Source organism: Heloderma suspectum, chromosome 2, assembly GCF_057233095.1.
Source record: "Heloderma suspectum isolate Gila_16-S chromosome 2, 16-S_ref, whole genome shotgun sequence".
NCBI lineage: Eukaryota > Metazoa > Chordata > Lepidosauria > Squamata > Helodermatidae > Heloderma > Heloderma suspectum.
Window position 1 is genome coordinate 344,110,734 of NC_139459.1, and position 17,551 is coordinate 344,128,284.

The following is a 17,551-nucleotide window of genomic DNA, read 5'->3' on the forward strand; positions in this document are numbered from 1 at the left end:
GCCTTGCCAAAGCCTCACAGGAGGCCTTAGAATGCTCCAGTGGTTCCGGAGCCACAGGACCGACCAGGCTCCGGACCACTTGGAACAGCCTCCTGGGGCAGCACTCTGCAGACGCGATGGAGGCAGCATAATATTCCTTTTTTGCTGCCTTCACCGCCACGTGATAGGCTGAAGATATAGCTCTAGCCCGTGTCTGATCGTCTTTGGAGCGAGACTTCTGCCACCGGCGCTCTAGCCGTCTCACCTCCTGTTTCAGAGCTCGTAACCGCGGATTGAACCATGGTGCAGTCCGAGCCCTGTTCAGGGGGAGAGGGCGTTTCGGAGCCACCTGATCTAATGCCCCAGTGATTGCGGCATTCCAGCCACCCACCAGGGTCTCGACCGAGTGGCCGTTGGCATGCCCCAGAGAATCCCCAAGCGCATTCAGGAATCCATTTGGATCCATAAGACGCCTGGGGCGGACCATTTTAATGGGTCCTCCACCCCTGCGGAGGGGTTGTGGAACCAAGAAGTCCAACATCACCAGATAGTGATCTGACCATGACAATGGGGTGGTGGATATACCCCCGACTTCCAGATCACTCCCCGCTTCTCCAGAAACAAACACAAGGTCTAGTGCATGACCGGCTACATGGGTGGGCCCAGTTAGAATATGGTGCAGCTCCCAGGAGGCCATGGTCTCCATGAAGTCCCGAGGTGCTCCTTTCTTCTCGGCTTCATTCTGCCAGAGGAGAGTGGGAAGGATTAATCTGGTTTTCGCTCTCCTTCGGCAGGATGGCGGCTCCTGCAGTGCCGGGGCCGAGCAAGCTACTGTGCCTTCCACCATGCCTGGCACAGACTGGCGCAGTTGCTCTTGGTGGCTGTGGCAGAGGCAGGATAGGACTGGGACTGAGAGAGAAATGCCATAGAGCTTCCCTCTTGCTTCCCACCCCATCCTGCTGCCTCCGCCACTGCCATCATTCCTCCCTTGAATGATATATGGCAGGGAATCCTTCGAGCTCCAAATATTCACTGGCTGAATACTCACACTGCAGAAGATCAGAAATTGCTTCTTCAAGCTATATTTGATTACAAAGTGCAGCATCAGTGAAATACAGGGGAGCCTCTTTATACTCAGGAAGTTATTTCCTGTACAAAATCAAGGTCTGCTTCTCTTGGTCTGGTAGAAAATATGGATGTGGTCACCCCTATCTTTAAGTTACATAAAAACATAAGGCTGGTAATACTTCTGTTTCTGTTTTCAAGAGAAGATGTAAGTTGGGCAAAACGGGCCTGGAGATTCCTCTGCACCTATTTAAACGGTTTTAAAACCAGCTTCCAGTGTATCATGAGGGACCTTCCTGTCTTGAAAAGAACAAATCCCCACTAGACATATAAACAAGCCCATGTGCATTGCAAGGGGCTTGCAGAGACAAAGCTATTGTCTCAAAAGGAGGGAGGGAGGGGAAATTCTGGAGGACGAGGAGGAGTTGTACTGAAGGGGCCAGGACACGGGCATTATTCATTGTGCCTGAACACATTGCAAGGGTCATCTAGGCCAGCATCCTGTTTCCAATAGTGGTTGGCCACACCCAGAACCCTATAAATAGGGTACAAAAGCAAATAAGCCTTCCCTGTTGTTTGCTCCTCTGCTACTGGCATTCAAGGACATAGTGCTTCTGAATCTGGAGCTTTTCTTTACATTTCAACCAATCTGTCCTCCATAAATGTGTCTAATCCTCTTTTAAAGCCAGCCAGCCAGTAGGCTTAGGACTGCCAATGAATTTCATTAGGTGACAATCGGTCTAGTATTATGAGAGGCGGGGAGAAATGCTCTCGATCCATTTCCTCCACACCACTCATTTTATAAGCCTCTATTATATCCTTATCCCTAAGCTCACTGATAACCAAACTAAACTGTGCAGGAGAGGCAGCGCTGCAGGAGAGAACAACACAGGAAATATCAACTCTGTATATCTCTCAGCACTTCTGTCACTTTCTTGACCACTGAAGATTGCCCATGTTTTTTGTTTCCAGCAATGGTTTCCTTTTGTTTTGGGGATATCTTGTTTCATAATGTGATCTCTTGTCTTTGTCTTTGTTCTGAAAGGTTCATCTTCACAGACATTTTCTAAACAGTGGGTTGGATCAGATTTAGGTGCATTTAACTGGGCTGGCTGAGACAGATTTCCTTCCCCCTTCTCCCTGCTGCAGCTCACCTCAAGATGCTACCCAGAGAGAGTTGGGCTGAATCTACACGTAGCAGTTACACCGTTATCATAACTATTGGTGCCCACTGGTGCTTCATCACATGGAGCTTTTATCCCACGATGGAGATTGCTTCTTCATGGAAGTCTGCAGGCTCTTTACATGATGCCGTGACCCTGTTGTGACCCTCCTGCACTAAATGCCCTTTGTTCCATTTTTAAATGGAACGCAAATAATGAGCTATCAAATTATCTCATTGTGTCCCGCTTCAGTTTCCTCCGTGAAAAGACTTAAAGTGGCAAGAAGAGGAGCAAGATCAATGAAAGAGAATGGAAGACTCAGGGGGGAAAGGAAGCATGTGTAAAGGGAGTCCGTTGTGATCCTGCATTTAAAACAGAAGCAGAAAGCCCCGTTTTAAATCCAGGATTTTAGGCTGGTGTAGCAATGCCCTTGGTGTCATGTGTACCAATAGTTATGATAACGGTATAACTGCTATGTGTAGATTCAGCCTAGAGGAACCCCGCTGAATGGGCTAGGCTATGGTATAAGGGTGAGGGGGATCCCCCCAAATCAGGCAGAGGCACCTTCTGTGTAGTATTTGGGCTGTGTGGAGCAGCAACCATGAGAACAAGGGGGCAGGGAAGTCTGCTTCAGCCAGCCCAGTTGCATGTGCCTAAATATGGATCAAAGCCAATGTTCTTAGCAGTTGAATTTGTCCAAGAGCTAAGCTTGTTAGATTAGTGTAAAGCATCTTGAAACAATGCTCACTGACTTTAAAAATGGATTAACTCTTTCTGATCAGCTTGCAAAGGTCAAAGCTGAAAGACATAGCCATTCAAACATGACTATACTATGCATGTGTTCATGTGTGCTGAAGAGATTATTATTCAGTATAGTATTGATGTGTTTTCATTCATTAATTTATTTTTGAGTCAATTCGTATCTTATATTAAAGGCTGGCACCAACTTTTTAAAGGAAGAAAGAGGAACGATCTGATCCTTGCTATCCTTTTCATCTTTCTGCAACAGAAAACTCTCCTTCAGGTTTTAGAAGGCTGGTGAACTTATACTCACTTGAGTTCAGCTCTGTTACGATAGCACTTCCTGAATATGAATTGCATGGGTTGGTCAGCTTGATTTATATATGCTATGCTCTCTAGAGACAGCCCTTTGTCCCACACACAATCTCTTGGTCTTATTTGCTGTTCACAGCATGGCAAATGAAGTTGTCTACGCTGACCTCAGCCTTCCTTCCAAACCCAACTCTGCAAGGGTACTTCATCCATCTCCAGGTTTCAGTAAGTGTTATTTGTTGTCCCAAAATTTGACTGAGGTTTCCACTGTATTATTTGAAAAAACAGAGAGGGGCAAGAGTCTGTGGGTGAAATTGTTTTGAAACTAATAAAGTCATGTTGGTAGGCCGTCCAGCCATTTTCTCTGGCTTTGGACAAGGGCATGCTGGCATCTAAGCCTTGAGCCTCCCCCTCCTATTTGTACCGGGGTCCAGAGAACTGAATTTTCTCCCTTCTTCATTAAATGCTGTCATGGCTAAAATGTCTAGAAGGATAGCTCCAACGGCTAGAAGAACTACGTGTGGCAAGTGGCAAGCACATGGTAGGGAGGGGAGTGATTAAAGAATGATATTTTGACAGACACATTTTGACAAATATCTAATAGCTATTTCAGAGAATGTCCGAAAGAGCAGGGAGAGCAATTGTTGCCATATAAACTGAGGCTAGGACAAGAAGCAGCAGCAGCCAGGACAGAAAGAGCTCCTTTAGGTATGAACTGTGGGTGCTTCCAGACACAGGGCTCTTAACACTAGCAATGAGAAGGCATTTTGCAGCTATTCTGTCTTTTTCTTCATAATGGATTTTCTGTGGTAAGAAAAAAAGACAGAAGAATTGATGGGAAAATATGGAAGAGATATAGGTGGATGATGACATCATCTCCACCCCCCATCCCCCCACCCCCCCTGTAAAATTCCATGAATGAGGCAGAGTGGGGGCATGGTAAAAGCCTTGTCGGGAAGTACCCAGTGTCTTGGGCATGCCTAGTATGGCATTTGACTTTTTCTCTTTGGACAACAGAGCTCTTCATGGCATATTACAAACTGCTTTCGAAAGCTGCCCGACTTTCAAAACTAGTTTGCCATGTAGCATGTGGGACAACTGCTCAGACAAACACAAGCTCAAATCCACGTGAGAAACAAAACTAGGTTGCTCCCAGCTGAGACTTTATCTTGCCATCACCCTGCCTCATTCATGGAATTATACAGGAGATCCAGATGACATAAGCTTCTGCTCATAACCTTCCCATGTTTTCCCACTGCTTCTTCCATCCTTTATCTTACCATGGGAAATCTGTTACGGAAGAAAAGACAGAATAGTTGCACAACGCCTTTGGATTGTTGCCACTATGGCTCCTCCATTTGGAAGCACCCCTAGTTGTTGTGCAATACTTTGGAACCCCATCAGTGGATTTAAATTACAGGAAAAGAGAGGAATGGGGGAAAAACACCTCCCTAACACAAAAGTGATTCACTATTGATAGAAACTCTGAAATGTCTCTTCCATTGTATCTTGCTTCAGTCTACAATTATATGAATAAATATATGTAGGTCTTCCAGTAAGAATGTATTTACTAATTTCCATTTGTTATGTGAATGTGGCACATGGATGGTAGTATAAACTTAGTTGATCGCAGAGGTTCCAGTGAGATATGATTTGATCCAGGAGCCTTGAAAACCTGATCACCCCAGCTGATTCATAACACACTGTCAATGTACAAGCCTCAGTGACGCGAACAGTATTTTCTGTATTGTTTTTAGACAGTAATTGTTTTAGATACATGTTGTCGCTGTGTGTGCTATCTATTTTTATGGGTTTTTTTGTGTAAATGCTTTTTTGTTTTTCGTATAATGCATTTTAATGGTTTTTAATTTTTATGAACCGCCCAGAGAGCTTCGGCTATGGGGTGGTATAGAAATATAATAAATAAATGAAATGGATACTTAGGTTGGATGAAGTGCTTTGTAGGTCATACATTCTATTGTTCTGAAAATAAAATAAATAAAAACATAGCTCAAGATGTTCATAGGAAAGTTTATTCGTGATGGTAACATCAAATATTGTATAGTGAAAACAAATATTTGTCCCTTTAGATTTTTTTCATTAAGGAATAGAGATTGGGGACACATAAATTCTTTCAAAATCCTTACCCATAAAACAACAAAAGAAAATGAACCCATACAATATTATTTCTGGAGTAAAAGCTATGCATTAAAAGTGTTCGCAATGTGGACAGAAGCATTGCCGATTAGCTACTGAGCAGACCGAAGGGGGGTGTCCCCCCTCTGCGGTGCCTGAACAAAAAAGCACTGCAAGTTGGATAATTGTGAAGATGTCTAATGGAAGTCTAACATGTTTTGGCTTTTAAAACCCCTTTTCCGAAGACAGTCTAAAACAAAAACAAAAAAGATACGCAAATTGTGCTATTTATCCAACTTGCAGTGCTCTTTTGTTCCCTCCTTCAGTTTCCCCGGCGTTCTGGTGCCTTCCTTCTTCATTTGTTCAATTAGCTACTGAGCCATGTTCAAGGTATTATATGATGGCTTATAAGGCACTAAACGACTCAGGACCAGGTTGAGAGGTGGCCTTCTCCCATCTGTGCCGCCCCAGTCTCCACATGGGGGGGGGGCATGCTGACCATTGTTGTTGTTCAGTCGTTCAGTCGTGTCCGACTCTTCGTGACCCCATGGACCATAGCACGCCAGGCCTTCCTGTCCTGCGCTCTTTCCCGGAGCGTGCTCAAGTTCATATTCATTGCATCCGTGATGCTATCTAGCCATCTCATCCTCTGCCGTCCCCTTCTCCTTTTGCCTTCAGTCTTTCCCAGCATCAGGGTCTTTTCCAGGGAGTTTTCTCTTCGCATTAGGTGGCCAAAATATTGGAGCTTCAGCTTCATTATCTGTCCTTCCAATGAGCACTCAGGGTTGATTTCCTTTAGGATGGACTGATTTGACCTCCTTGCAGTCCAGGGGACTCGTAAGAGTCTTCTCCAGCACCACAGTTCGAAAGCATCAATTCTTCGGCGCTCAGCCTTCCTTATAGTCCAGCTCTCACAGCCATACATTACTACTGGGAAAACCATAGCTTTGATTAGGCGGACCTTTGTCGGCAAGGTGATGTCTCTGCTTCTTACTATGCTGTCTAGGTTTGCCATAGCTTTCCTCCCAAGGAGCAAGTGTCTTTTAATTTCATGGCTACAGTCACCATCTGCGGTGATCTTGGAGCCCAAGAAAGTAAAATCTGTCACTGCTTCCATTTCTTCCCCTTCTATATGCCAGGAAGTGATAGGGCCAGATGCCATGATCTTAGTTTTTTTAATGTTGAGTTTCAAACCAGCTTTTGCACTCTCCTCTTTCACCCTCAACCAGAGGCTCTTGAGATCCTCTTCGCTTTCTGCCATTAGGGTGGTATCGTCTGCATATCGGAGGTTGTTGATAATTCTCCCGGCAATCTTAATTCCGACCTCTGATTCATCCAACCCGGCATTTCTCATGATGTACTCTGCATATAAGTTAAATAAGCAGGGCAACAATATACAGCCTTGTCGTACTCCTTTCCCAATTTTGAACCAATCGGTTGTTCCATCTCTGGTTCTTACTGTTGCTTCTTGACCCTCGTACAGGTTTCTCAGGAGACAGGTAAGGTGGTCTGGTACTCCCATCACTTTCAGAATTTGCCACAGTTTGTTGTGATCCACACAATCAAAGGCTTTAGCGTAGTCAATGAAGCAGAAATAGACGTTTTTCTGGAATTCTCTTGCTTTCTCCATGATGCAGCGAATGTTGGCGATTTGATCTCTAGTTCCTCTGCCTCTTCGAAACCCAGCTTGTACTTCCGGTAGTTCTCGGTTCGCATACTGCTGAAGCCTAGCTTGTAGGATTTTGAGCATCACCTTGCTGGCATGTGAAATGAGTGCAATTGTGCAGTAGTTTGAACACTCTTTGGCGTTGCCCTTCTTTGGAATTGGAATGTAAACTGACCTTTTCCAGTCTTGTGGCCACTGTTGAGTGTTCCAGATTTGTTGGCATATTGAATGCAGCACTTTAACAGCATCATCTTTTAGGATTTTAAATAGCTCGGCTGGAATACTGTCATCTCCGCTAGCTTTGTTGTTACTAATGCTTCCTAAGGCCCACTTGACTTCACTCTCTAGGATGTCCGGCTCAAGTTCAGTGACCGCACTATCATGGCTATCAGGGACATTCAGATCTTTCCTGTATAGTTCTTCTGTGTATTCTTGCCACCTCTTCTTAATCTCATCTGCTTCTGTCAGGTCCCTGCCTTACTGCAGCCTAATAAGGTTCATTTGGCCATTGTGCGGAGGACAGCATTCCCAACTGTGCTGCTACCATGTGGAATGATCTCCCCATTGAGACCAGGTGGGCTTGAGCTTCTAGCATGGAGTACTTCCACTGACAACTAAAGACACTCTTGCCTGCTCAGGCGTTTCCCTGAATGCCAGCATTGTCAGCTACCCCCCTGGTTATTTTAATGAGATTTTTTTAAAAAACAAACATTGTTGTATTATTTTAATGATTGGTTTTATTGTATTTTATCATGATTTCATCTTGTAACTGCTTTGGGATTTATTTATTCATTTTAATAATAAAACAATATAGACATTCTTGGAAATAAGTAAAATATTCCCCTGGCTGGGAGCACCCTTAATTTTTATAAATCGAATAAAGTTGGCAGTGTTGAGGAAAACACATTGTGGGGGTGGTCTCCAAGGATGGAATCTGAAAATATGAAATCCCATCATAGGCTTCTCTGCATATTCAAAACAGGGCTTATTTTTTTGTAGGCAAAAATACTGGGTTTATAGGATACAAAACATATAATCAGGAACAAAAGAAATACACTTGCTACAGTCTCTAGGTCCATTAACTCTAAGCCTGCTGGGGTCATTAGAGGATAGTAAAATTATATTCAGTACGTGTGGGACAAGGACAGGCTTAGATTGTACCAATGCCTCCCTCACAGGTTAACTGCCTACTCCCACCTGAGAAGTCCCAAAAGTCAGAGAGGCCGGGCTTTCTCTTCCAGCTGTCAAACCTGCCATATCACTATGTTACAGGCCCCAGTCCCTGTGAGTAGGTAGAATCAGATCTGTTATCATGCCTCCTGATGCCAGATCAATTGGCTTTTAATCTCCGCAGATGCCTCCCAGAGTTCCCACTGCCTCCGTGTTGCACTGTGGATTGGATGGGCTGGGAACATCATCCTGGTGGTCACTGTGATAGTCCAGGGTGAGTATAAAGTAGTACAGATTTATGAGTAAACATGTTTCAGTGTGTAATGTGGCCTTGCAGAGCCATGGGTAGAATGACTACTAATTGGATGGATTGATATCCATAGGAACCCTGGTACTGCTCGTCTGGAAAGCTGACTATTTTGGGAGGGGGAATATTACAGTGGTCTTAGGACTTAGGTCATAATTATGAGTTCTCCTGGCCCGTAATAAAAAAAGAAGGCAAAAGAAAACAATAAATGCATTATTTTTAATTCTTGAGGTATGAAAGCAATTTGTGTTTTCAACTCCCATGTTTTTATGAATCCAGGAGCTATCAGGTTCTCTGGTTAATTCTTGGGGAAGTGCTGTAATGGGTCTCTTATAAGGCAAGAATGGCTGAATGAGAAGACTGACCAATAAATGGGCCAACCCCCCCCCACCTGTGTGTGTATGTGTATGTGTGTGTGTGTGTGTGTGTGTGTGTGTGAATGGGCAGTATCCAATCCTTCCCATCCACTAGTGGGATCCACCATTAGTGCAACAGGAAGCTAGTGGTTCTAGGAACAGCTGGAAACAAGCAGAATGCTCATTTCTGAAACAAGGCAGGTCAGCAGTTCTTTCAGAAGGAAGCTCCAGGGACCTGTCCCAATCAGGAAACAACCGTTTCCACTTGTTTCCAGTATTGCTTTATGAACAACTACTTTCTGTTGCTCATTGGGATACTGCCCAATGTTTGCAATGTTTATTTTATTTATTACATTTCTAGTCCACCCGATAGCTGAAGCTGTCTGGGTGGTTCACAACACAAGACCTACAACCATAACATACAATAGCATAATAAAACAGTATAAAATGATTAAAAAGTTTAAAACAGAATAAAGCTAGAATAAAAGCCAAGGTAAAGCTATCAACAGTGTAAAAATCTTAAAAGACACAAACACTTTTTTTTTTAACTGAAGGACTAAAAAGCCTGAGTGAATAAAAAGGCACGAAAAAGAGGCACCTGGCAAGCTTCCCTGGGGAGGGCATTCCCCAATGGGGTGCCACCACTGAAAAGCCCCTCTCCTTAATAGCCACTCACCTCACCTCATTTGGTGGGGGGCATCCAGAGAAGGGCCTGTGAAGATGACCTTAAGGTCCAGGCAGGTATATATGGGAGGAGACAATCCTTCAGGTAACCTGGCCTCAAGCCATTTAGGACTTTAAAAGTTAATACCAGCACTTTGAATTGGGTCTGTTGACCTTGTCTGGTGTTTATATATCTCACATTCTCCTCTGACCCTTTTGTTATCACATTTTCAGGGTCCTTTCCTATTCACATTTCTTTTAAAGCAAGTAGGAAACAGTAGCATTGAAAATAGCCCCAGGGCTTTGGCTCAATTTTTTAGTATGTCCCTACTGCAGCTTAAAGCTTCTCTACACCAGCAATTGATCGAACACTCGTGATTGGCCACTCATGGAAGTTTGCGTGCCTATTACACGATGTCGTTGACATCCAGGGACCCTCCAGTGCTCTTTCAGGTTTATGCCACTGTAAAAAACATCTGACTAAATCGGGTATTTTTAAAAAATGTGCAGAATCAGTAGCATGTAATGCCGCCTTAGCAGTATATTTCAGCCACTAGATGGCACTGTCTAAAGGAAAACATAGGAAAAGTGCAGAAGAGGAAGGTTTCCGTTCAGACCACATGGTTGGCCGTGCCCTCCCATGTAATGGAGGTGATCGTAACCTCGCAAAGAATCTGGGAGCAGAAAGCTCCAGTAAAGCAGTTGGAGCCCCAGTGCTGTTCAACATTTTTATTAGTGACTTGGAGGAGGAGGTGCAGGGAATGCTGATCAAATTTGCAGATGACACAAAATTGGGCGGGATAGCTAATACTTTGGAAGACAGAAACAAAATTCAAAGTGATCTGGGTAGACTGGAGCGCTGGGCAGAAAACAACAGAATGACATTTAATAGGGATAAATGCCAAGTTCTGCACCTAGGAAAAAGAAACCAAATGCACAGTTACAAGATGGGGGATACGTGGCTCAACCACACTACAAGAGAGAAGGATCTTGGAATTGTTGTCGATCACAAGCTGAATATGAGCCAACAATGTGATGTGGCTGCAAAAAAAGGCAAATGCTCTTTTGGGCTGCATTAATAGAAGCATAGTTTCCAAATCCCGGGAAGTACTAGTTCCCCTCTACTCAGCACTGGTTAGGCCTCATCTGGAGTACTGTGTCCAGTTCTGGGCACCACACTTTAGGAAGGATGCAGACAAAGGGTTCAGAGGAGGGCAACAAAGATGATCAGGGGACTGGAAACAAAGCCCTATGAAGAGAGACTGAAAGAACTGGGCATGTTTAGCCTTGAGAAGAGAAGACTGAGGGGAGATATGATAGCACTCTTCAAGTACTTGAAAGGTTGTCACAGAGAAGAAGGCCAGGATCTCTTCTTGATCATCCCAGAGTGCAGGACACGGAATAATGGGCTCAAGTTATAGGAAGCCAGATCCCGGCTGAACATCAGGAAAAACTTCCTGACTGTAAGAGCAATATGACAGTGGAACCAATTACCTGGGGAGGTGGTGGGCTCTCCCACACTGGAGGCGTTCAAGACGAGGCTGGACAGCCATCTGTCCGGGATGCTCTGACTTGGATTCCTGCATTGAGCAGGGGGTTGGATGCGATGGCCTTGTAGGCCCCTTCCAACCCTACTATTCTATGATTCTATGATTTTCCATTAATGTGGAGAAGCCGTTAGATTACAAAACCACCAAGCAATTTGCATTTGGCTTTAGAAAAAGGTATAACCTTGTGTCTTCCATAAGGATTTTCATGTCTACTTTGAAGTTGGTGGAGCCACCATGACTTGACGTTTCCCTGAAGTTCCAGCATAGTGACATACTCATGAGAATCCTCTCCAACCCTATCAAGAGTGGATCAGCTTCCATCTGTGCTTCACCCAGCTTCCAAAGAAAATCTTACATGTGTTCTTTATAATTCTTGAGATTGAAGGCAATCATGAGTTTTCAGTTCTCAGGTTTTTATGAATTCAGGAGGCTAGCAGATTGTCAGGCTAGTTATGTAGTAAAGCTATGACTATGATGTGGTTGAACTCATTACAAGGCTGCTTCACTATGCTAAAGCCTTGAAGAGAAATTATCTTGAGTTGAACTGAGACCATACCCTTTGCTCAATTTCCTGTGGATATATTGCTGTGAGAACACATGAAGGTGTTACAGTGTGGTGAGCTGATGGGAAATGACATGTGGACAGTTGTTGCTGAGCTGCCCAGTACCTGGCCATTTAAGTACTTGGTGTCTGCAGGAATTGTTCCAGTTGGGGTCAAAGCTGCACATTAATGTGTGATTGTAATTTGCAGACAAGCATATGCTGCTACAAGAAACCTGTGTCTGTGCATACGTTGTTGCTTAGAATCATATTTCATGACATTTAGAAGCCTACACGAGTAGCAGAAAATCCTGGGAGTTTTTTGAGGCAGCAATCACTTCCCACCAGGACGGTGAAAAAGCCAGAATGGAATGGGCTGGAACAGCCCCTTTATTTTTATTTTTAATAATACCAAAAACTATGGCATATGTAACAGACACTTGAGAACAAGATTTTAGGCCTGAAACCCTTTCAACAGTATATTATTATTAACCCCATAATACCCAGAACCCATCCAGAACAGTACAGAACGGCCCAGAACTTCCAAGGGAATCGAGCCAACCAAATTCACCAGCCACACATGACTGTAAGGGAGGGATGCAATGAGCCACAGAACTTCCACTAATACCACGTTCTGATACCCATTCTGGGCAAAAGTCCATATTCTGGAAAATGGCCTAGAACGCCAACTTCCAAGTGAGCCAAATCAACTAAACTAAATTCACCTGGCTGTCACACACCTGTCCCTTTTCCTCAAACCTCCATCTTCTCTCTCTCTCATTCAGGTTCTGCTTCCATCTCCATAGCCTACTTTGCTCTCCTCCTTCAGTACCCTGCACTGCTTTCCTAATTCCTTGTCTGTTTGCTCTCTTGCTTCCTGAGATCACTTCCCACTTAACTTTCTAATCCTCAGCCTCCTTACCTGTCTACATAACTACCCCCTATGGCACATATAGGAAGATTTTCCCAGCCAAAGCAACCTCTTGCAGCAGCCAGATGACTTGTCAACAATCTACCTAAAGTTAGAAAGTCTGTGAACATTCCATGATGACACAGTACCTCAGTCACTAGGTGCGGTAGAGTTCACCACCACAAGATTCCTTAGAACACTACTACATGTATTAAGGGTCTTTGGACACATACTGTCATATCCTCATTTTCTTGTTTTGCTAATCACCTATAATAACATTCTTATTGAAAGTTTTTCAGATGAGGCAACCTACGGAAGCTCAGGAAAGAAACTGTGTTTCTCAGGGACCCACCAATGGAACTGAAAATAATCCATGCCTGAAGAATTTAACTAATTTGCGACAATTTTTGTGTAAGCCACTTGACAACAGCTCAGCAGGTATACATTAGTATCATCTCAAGTCACACATTATAAAAATTCATCTAAAGTTTCTCTTCTATCAATGTATTTCTGCTATTATTGCAATCTATAGCCTGCTTTCACCTGAACACATTGTTAAAAAGAAAAATCAAAATATTACTAAGTGCTCTCCACTTTTCCATGCAGAGAGACGTTCCGGGAACAATGCTATCAGGTTTAGTTTCCTTTGGATGAGAGAGTACTGGAAATGTAGGGTGTTCTTACAAAAATACAAAAAGAGCAAAAGTGGAGGCAAGCAACATGCACTTCTACAAGGCAGCAGACCCCCCACCTCGCATGAGATCCCCAGAGAGGGACCCTGCATCCCGAAACGTGCTTTCAGCCAACTCAGAGCTCTCTCTTTCTGCCTCTTCCAAACTGTCAATTCCTGCTTTTCACACACAATTAATATAAGAACATAAAAAGAACCATGCTGGATCAGACCAAGGGTCCAACTAGTCCAGCATTCTCTTCACACAGTGGCCAAACGGCTGCCCACAGGAAACCTACAAGCAGGACATGAGTGCAACAGCACTCTCCTACCCATGTTCCCCAGCAACTGATGTACATAGGCATACATCCTCTGATACTTGAAGTAGCATACAGCCATCAGGACTAGTAGCCATTGATAGCTTTCTCCTCCATGAATTTGTCCAAACCCCTTTTAAGTCCATTCCAATTGGTGGCCATCACTACATCTTGTGCTCATGAATTCCATAGTTTAACTATGCACTGTGTGGAGAAGTCCTTCCTTTTATCTGTCCTGAATCTCCCACCAGTCAGCTTCATGGGATGATCCTGGATTCTAGTATTATGAGAGGGGCAGAGAAATGTCTCCCTCTCCACTTTCTCTACACCATGCATAATTTTGTACACCTCTATCATGTCTCCCTTCACTCACCCTTTTTCTAAGCTAAAAAATCCCAGATGTTGTAACCTTTTCTCATAGGGGAGTTGCTCCAGCACATGCTCCCTCACAGTAGTTATGTGTCACTTCCTTCAAGCTCCAATGTGTATCTTATTGAAAAATACAGTGTCATTCACAACTATCTCCTAATCATTAGTTTCCACTGAGGAAACATCAAGCAACCAGCCTGAACCATTCACCAGCAACCTGCCTGGCAAAAGGTTATGGGCTGATGTCTGACCATTCAATGTATAATAACATTTGTCTCATAAACCTGCATGCCCTTCAACATTTTCACAGGTAAAAATAGGGGCACTCTTCTATACTTGTAACATCCCTATTCATACACATTAGCGCCCCCCCCCCCATTAGAAACTGCTGAAGGCTCCTTTTCACCAGCTGTACTTTGCATTAATTTATTTTGCAATGACCTCTCCTTCCCTAGTTTCTGAAGCAGATGTGTTGGTAAACTGATTATAACTGTTTTTAAACATAAGAATCGAAATAGACTGTTGGATTTTACAGTGCATATGGTTGTTCTTTCTATGACATTACTGAACGTGCAACACAAACACATTCAGCAACGTTTAGTATATTGATTTGTGGTTATGAAAAGCAGATAAAAGGAAAGCAATGCACGGTCGTATTTGGCTTCACTTCTGCTCTAGCCTTTCCTTGTGATTAAAACAACAACAATGTATTCTACCAAAAAAAAAAAAAGATTAGCCTCTAATATGTTGCCATATTGAACACTTCAGAATGAGCCTCACTAACTGCAGCATGTGAAATGGAAGCTTGTACACAAGACGGTCCTAGCGCTCCTGCAGTTCCATTTACATGCATGTGCACTAAAATCCAGATTCATTTGTCTTTTCACTCAGATGTTTATCTAAGCATGATCAAAGCTGGACTTATTAAACATATAGAACAGGGGTAGGCAGTCAGGTACCCCCCATATGTTTTATATTGCAACTTCCATAATCCCTTACTATTGGCCGCTGACTCTGGTTGATGGGAACTGTAATCCAAAACTTCTGGAGTGCACCAGTCTGCCTACCCCTAATATGGAAGAATACACCCTGCCAAGGAAGAATCAGCATGACTTCTGTAAAAATTGCCTTTAGAATTATTTGAGAATGGCAGTAAACATGAAGATAGGGGTGAGAAGCCATTATGTAGCTGGGCTTCTAAAAAGCTTTAGATACAAGTCTCCTTCCCGCATGCATCACATGAAGGGGAATTCTGCATAAAAAGGGGCTATACTACCATACCTCTGGCCTTGCCCTTGAGGTTATGCAACACTGCTGACCCCATCCCTGATTTCCACGCACGATGCATGGACATCTGCAAGGGAAAGCCTGCACATAGCTTTCTACATGCCATCCCTGCCCCCAATGTCCCCATGCATGCCAGCCTCATAGGAAGGTGTGAAAGCTGTTTCTATGCATGTTCAGTTGCATACACTTAGATGCCTCCCTATGATTGGGAACCATGAGTTATCACTTAAACACCCGTAGAAGCCCCCTTCTACCTTCCCAGTCAATGTGGTAAGGTCAGGGCTGGGCTCTGCTTCAAACAGCACAATGTCTTGGGCTGGCAGTTGGCATCCCTACTTGCAACAAATGAATCCAAATGCTCTCTTATGAGACAGAGTTGCACTGATGCAAATTCAACAGTTGGATAGGAGTGACTATAATGTGGCTTTTTTTTTTCTTTTAAGTAACCTTATTTTCATGGTTAGAGCTTAGTGTCCCAAACCATTCCTTGGCTTTTACTTGGAGATCTCTTATTAGAGTAATGCGCAAGCCAAGTCCAATGAGTGGTCTGGGTGCACTTGGATGGGAGACCACAGGAAACCCCAGAAACTCCATGAAAGAACAGAATATGATAAATGATTTTTTAAAGAAAGTAATGAACAAGCCATTCTAGTCCTAATTTCTAGTAAACACACACTACCACACACACACCTAGAAAGTTCAAAACCAAGTCAGTAAAACAGCAGCCATGTTTAATTAACATTTGGTCCCACAAAGTGGCATATTGATCGTGGCAGAACCATCAATCAATATTCAACTACTGCTGCAGAAAAATATATATCAATATTTAAAATTGATTCAGGCAACCAAGTGCCTTTATTTCTGGTTTGTTGTTTTTCTTCCTTCTAGAGAGCTCCAGCTGCAGACTCTGCCGTCAGAACTGGTTCCTTCACAAAGAAAAGTGCTACTGGATCTCGAAAGAAAAACAAGCCTGGAACAAGAGTAAGCAAGACTGTGAAGCAAAGCTCTCTCAACTGCTGGTGATACAGAGTCAGGAAGAAGTGGTAAGTTGATCAGGTTGGAGCTTGAGCAAGCCTATGTACAATGGCATCTTGTGCCAGGCAAATGGTGGTAAAGGTATTTAACTATGTTGCTTTCCCATTTGCAATCCCATTATAATCACTTACGACAATATAATAGATCAACATACCTGACTCCAGGTGGCTGAAAGATCTTTAGGATGGTACATATATCTTCTCTAGTCCTGCTTATGTTCCAGCTTTCGCCATGCCTCCCTCTCTGTCTTTACCCACATCTGTGCTGAGTAATAGCGTTGCACTAAAGAAGTCCTGGAGCAGGGAGAAATTTAGGACTGGAGAGAAAGCACTCCTCTAAGGACTCTAAGCTGTGAATAGGGCAGAGCTATGAGCACCCCATTGATGCTGAGAGCCGGGTACTGAAGTTGGTGCAATGCTGGCATGTTGCATCCCGTATCTTTTACAGCCCCTGCTCAGATGTGGAGGGAGGAAAATAGCACTATGAATAGCAGAAAGTGGAGCTACATTTGGGAAACTAGCTCAGCAAACCTTGTTGTCCATCTCCCCCACACACACACACTAACCCACTGACTGCTCCATACACCGTGGCAGCAGCACCTCTTTTGCAGCCTGAAGCGCTGGCCCCTTCACAGTCCATGAAGCTTGATGGAGCAGAGAGTGGAGGGGCACCAGCCCTGAGCCCTGGTAGCATCAAGGTCCCTGCCCCACTCCCCACCCTTGTTAGGGATTCATCCTGAGCCCAGATAAAGCCAAACTGAATGAGAGTGTGGAAAGGGCATCCCTGTGTGTCACGCCCTAGCAAGCAAACGATACCCATGGCAAAACCTTTATTGAGCATCGTCAGGGATGGTGCGACTTCTGAAAGTAGAAATAAACATGTATGAGATTGCCAGCCAGTCACCCCAACAGGGCTCCTGTGCCTTCAACAGTTGCTTGAGAGACAGTTGGTGGCAAGTGTAGTGTCTCTCATGGCTCCATCTTGATGCCAGAGATGCCATCACCTGCTGCATAACTATTATGCACCCTGTCAGGAGTGTGTTATGCAGCTTACTTGCCTGCCTGGACCAAGTAAGCTGGCAACCCTGCAAGCGAACAGCTGGTCACTGCTCCTAGCTGTGGGGTGGTCTGCCCCTGTAGCGTGTGCATAAAGCTGGGCGGGGGTAGGTCATGTCTGCTTCAGTGTTGGAGAACTGCCTGTGGAGAGCAAAATGAGAACAACAAGCAGTGGTCAGCAGCTGGAGCACATTGTCCAGATGCACAGGAGGTGTTTATGAGAGAATGATAGAGAAAAGTGGTTGCTATGTGAGTATAT

At 44.0% G+C, this 17,551-nt stretch overlaps 1 protein-coding gene across 1 annotated transcript in view; it reads left to right on the forward strand.

The window, feature by feature from the left end:
• The first annotated feature begins 3,400 nt into the window (after positions 1 to 3,400).
• The window catches only part of LOC146355309 (killer cell lectin-like receptor subfamily F member 1), a 35,670-nt gene continuing 21,519 nt past the window's right edge, over positions 3,401 to 17,551 (forward strand). The window contains exons 1-4 of the mRNA XM_084829869.1: positions 3,401 to 3,485; positions 8,417 to 8,506; positions 12,851 to 12,997; positions 16,091 to 16,245. Coding sequence (XP_084685995.1) covers positions 3,401 to 3,485; positions 8,417 to 8,506; positions 12,851 to 12,997; positions 16,091 to 16,245 — 477 coding nt within the window. The remainder of the gene's footprint in view (positions 3,486 to 8,416; positions 8,507 to 12,850; positions 12,998 to 16,090; positions 16,246 to 17,551) is intronic.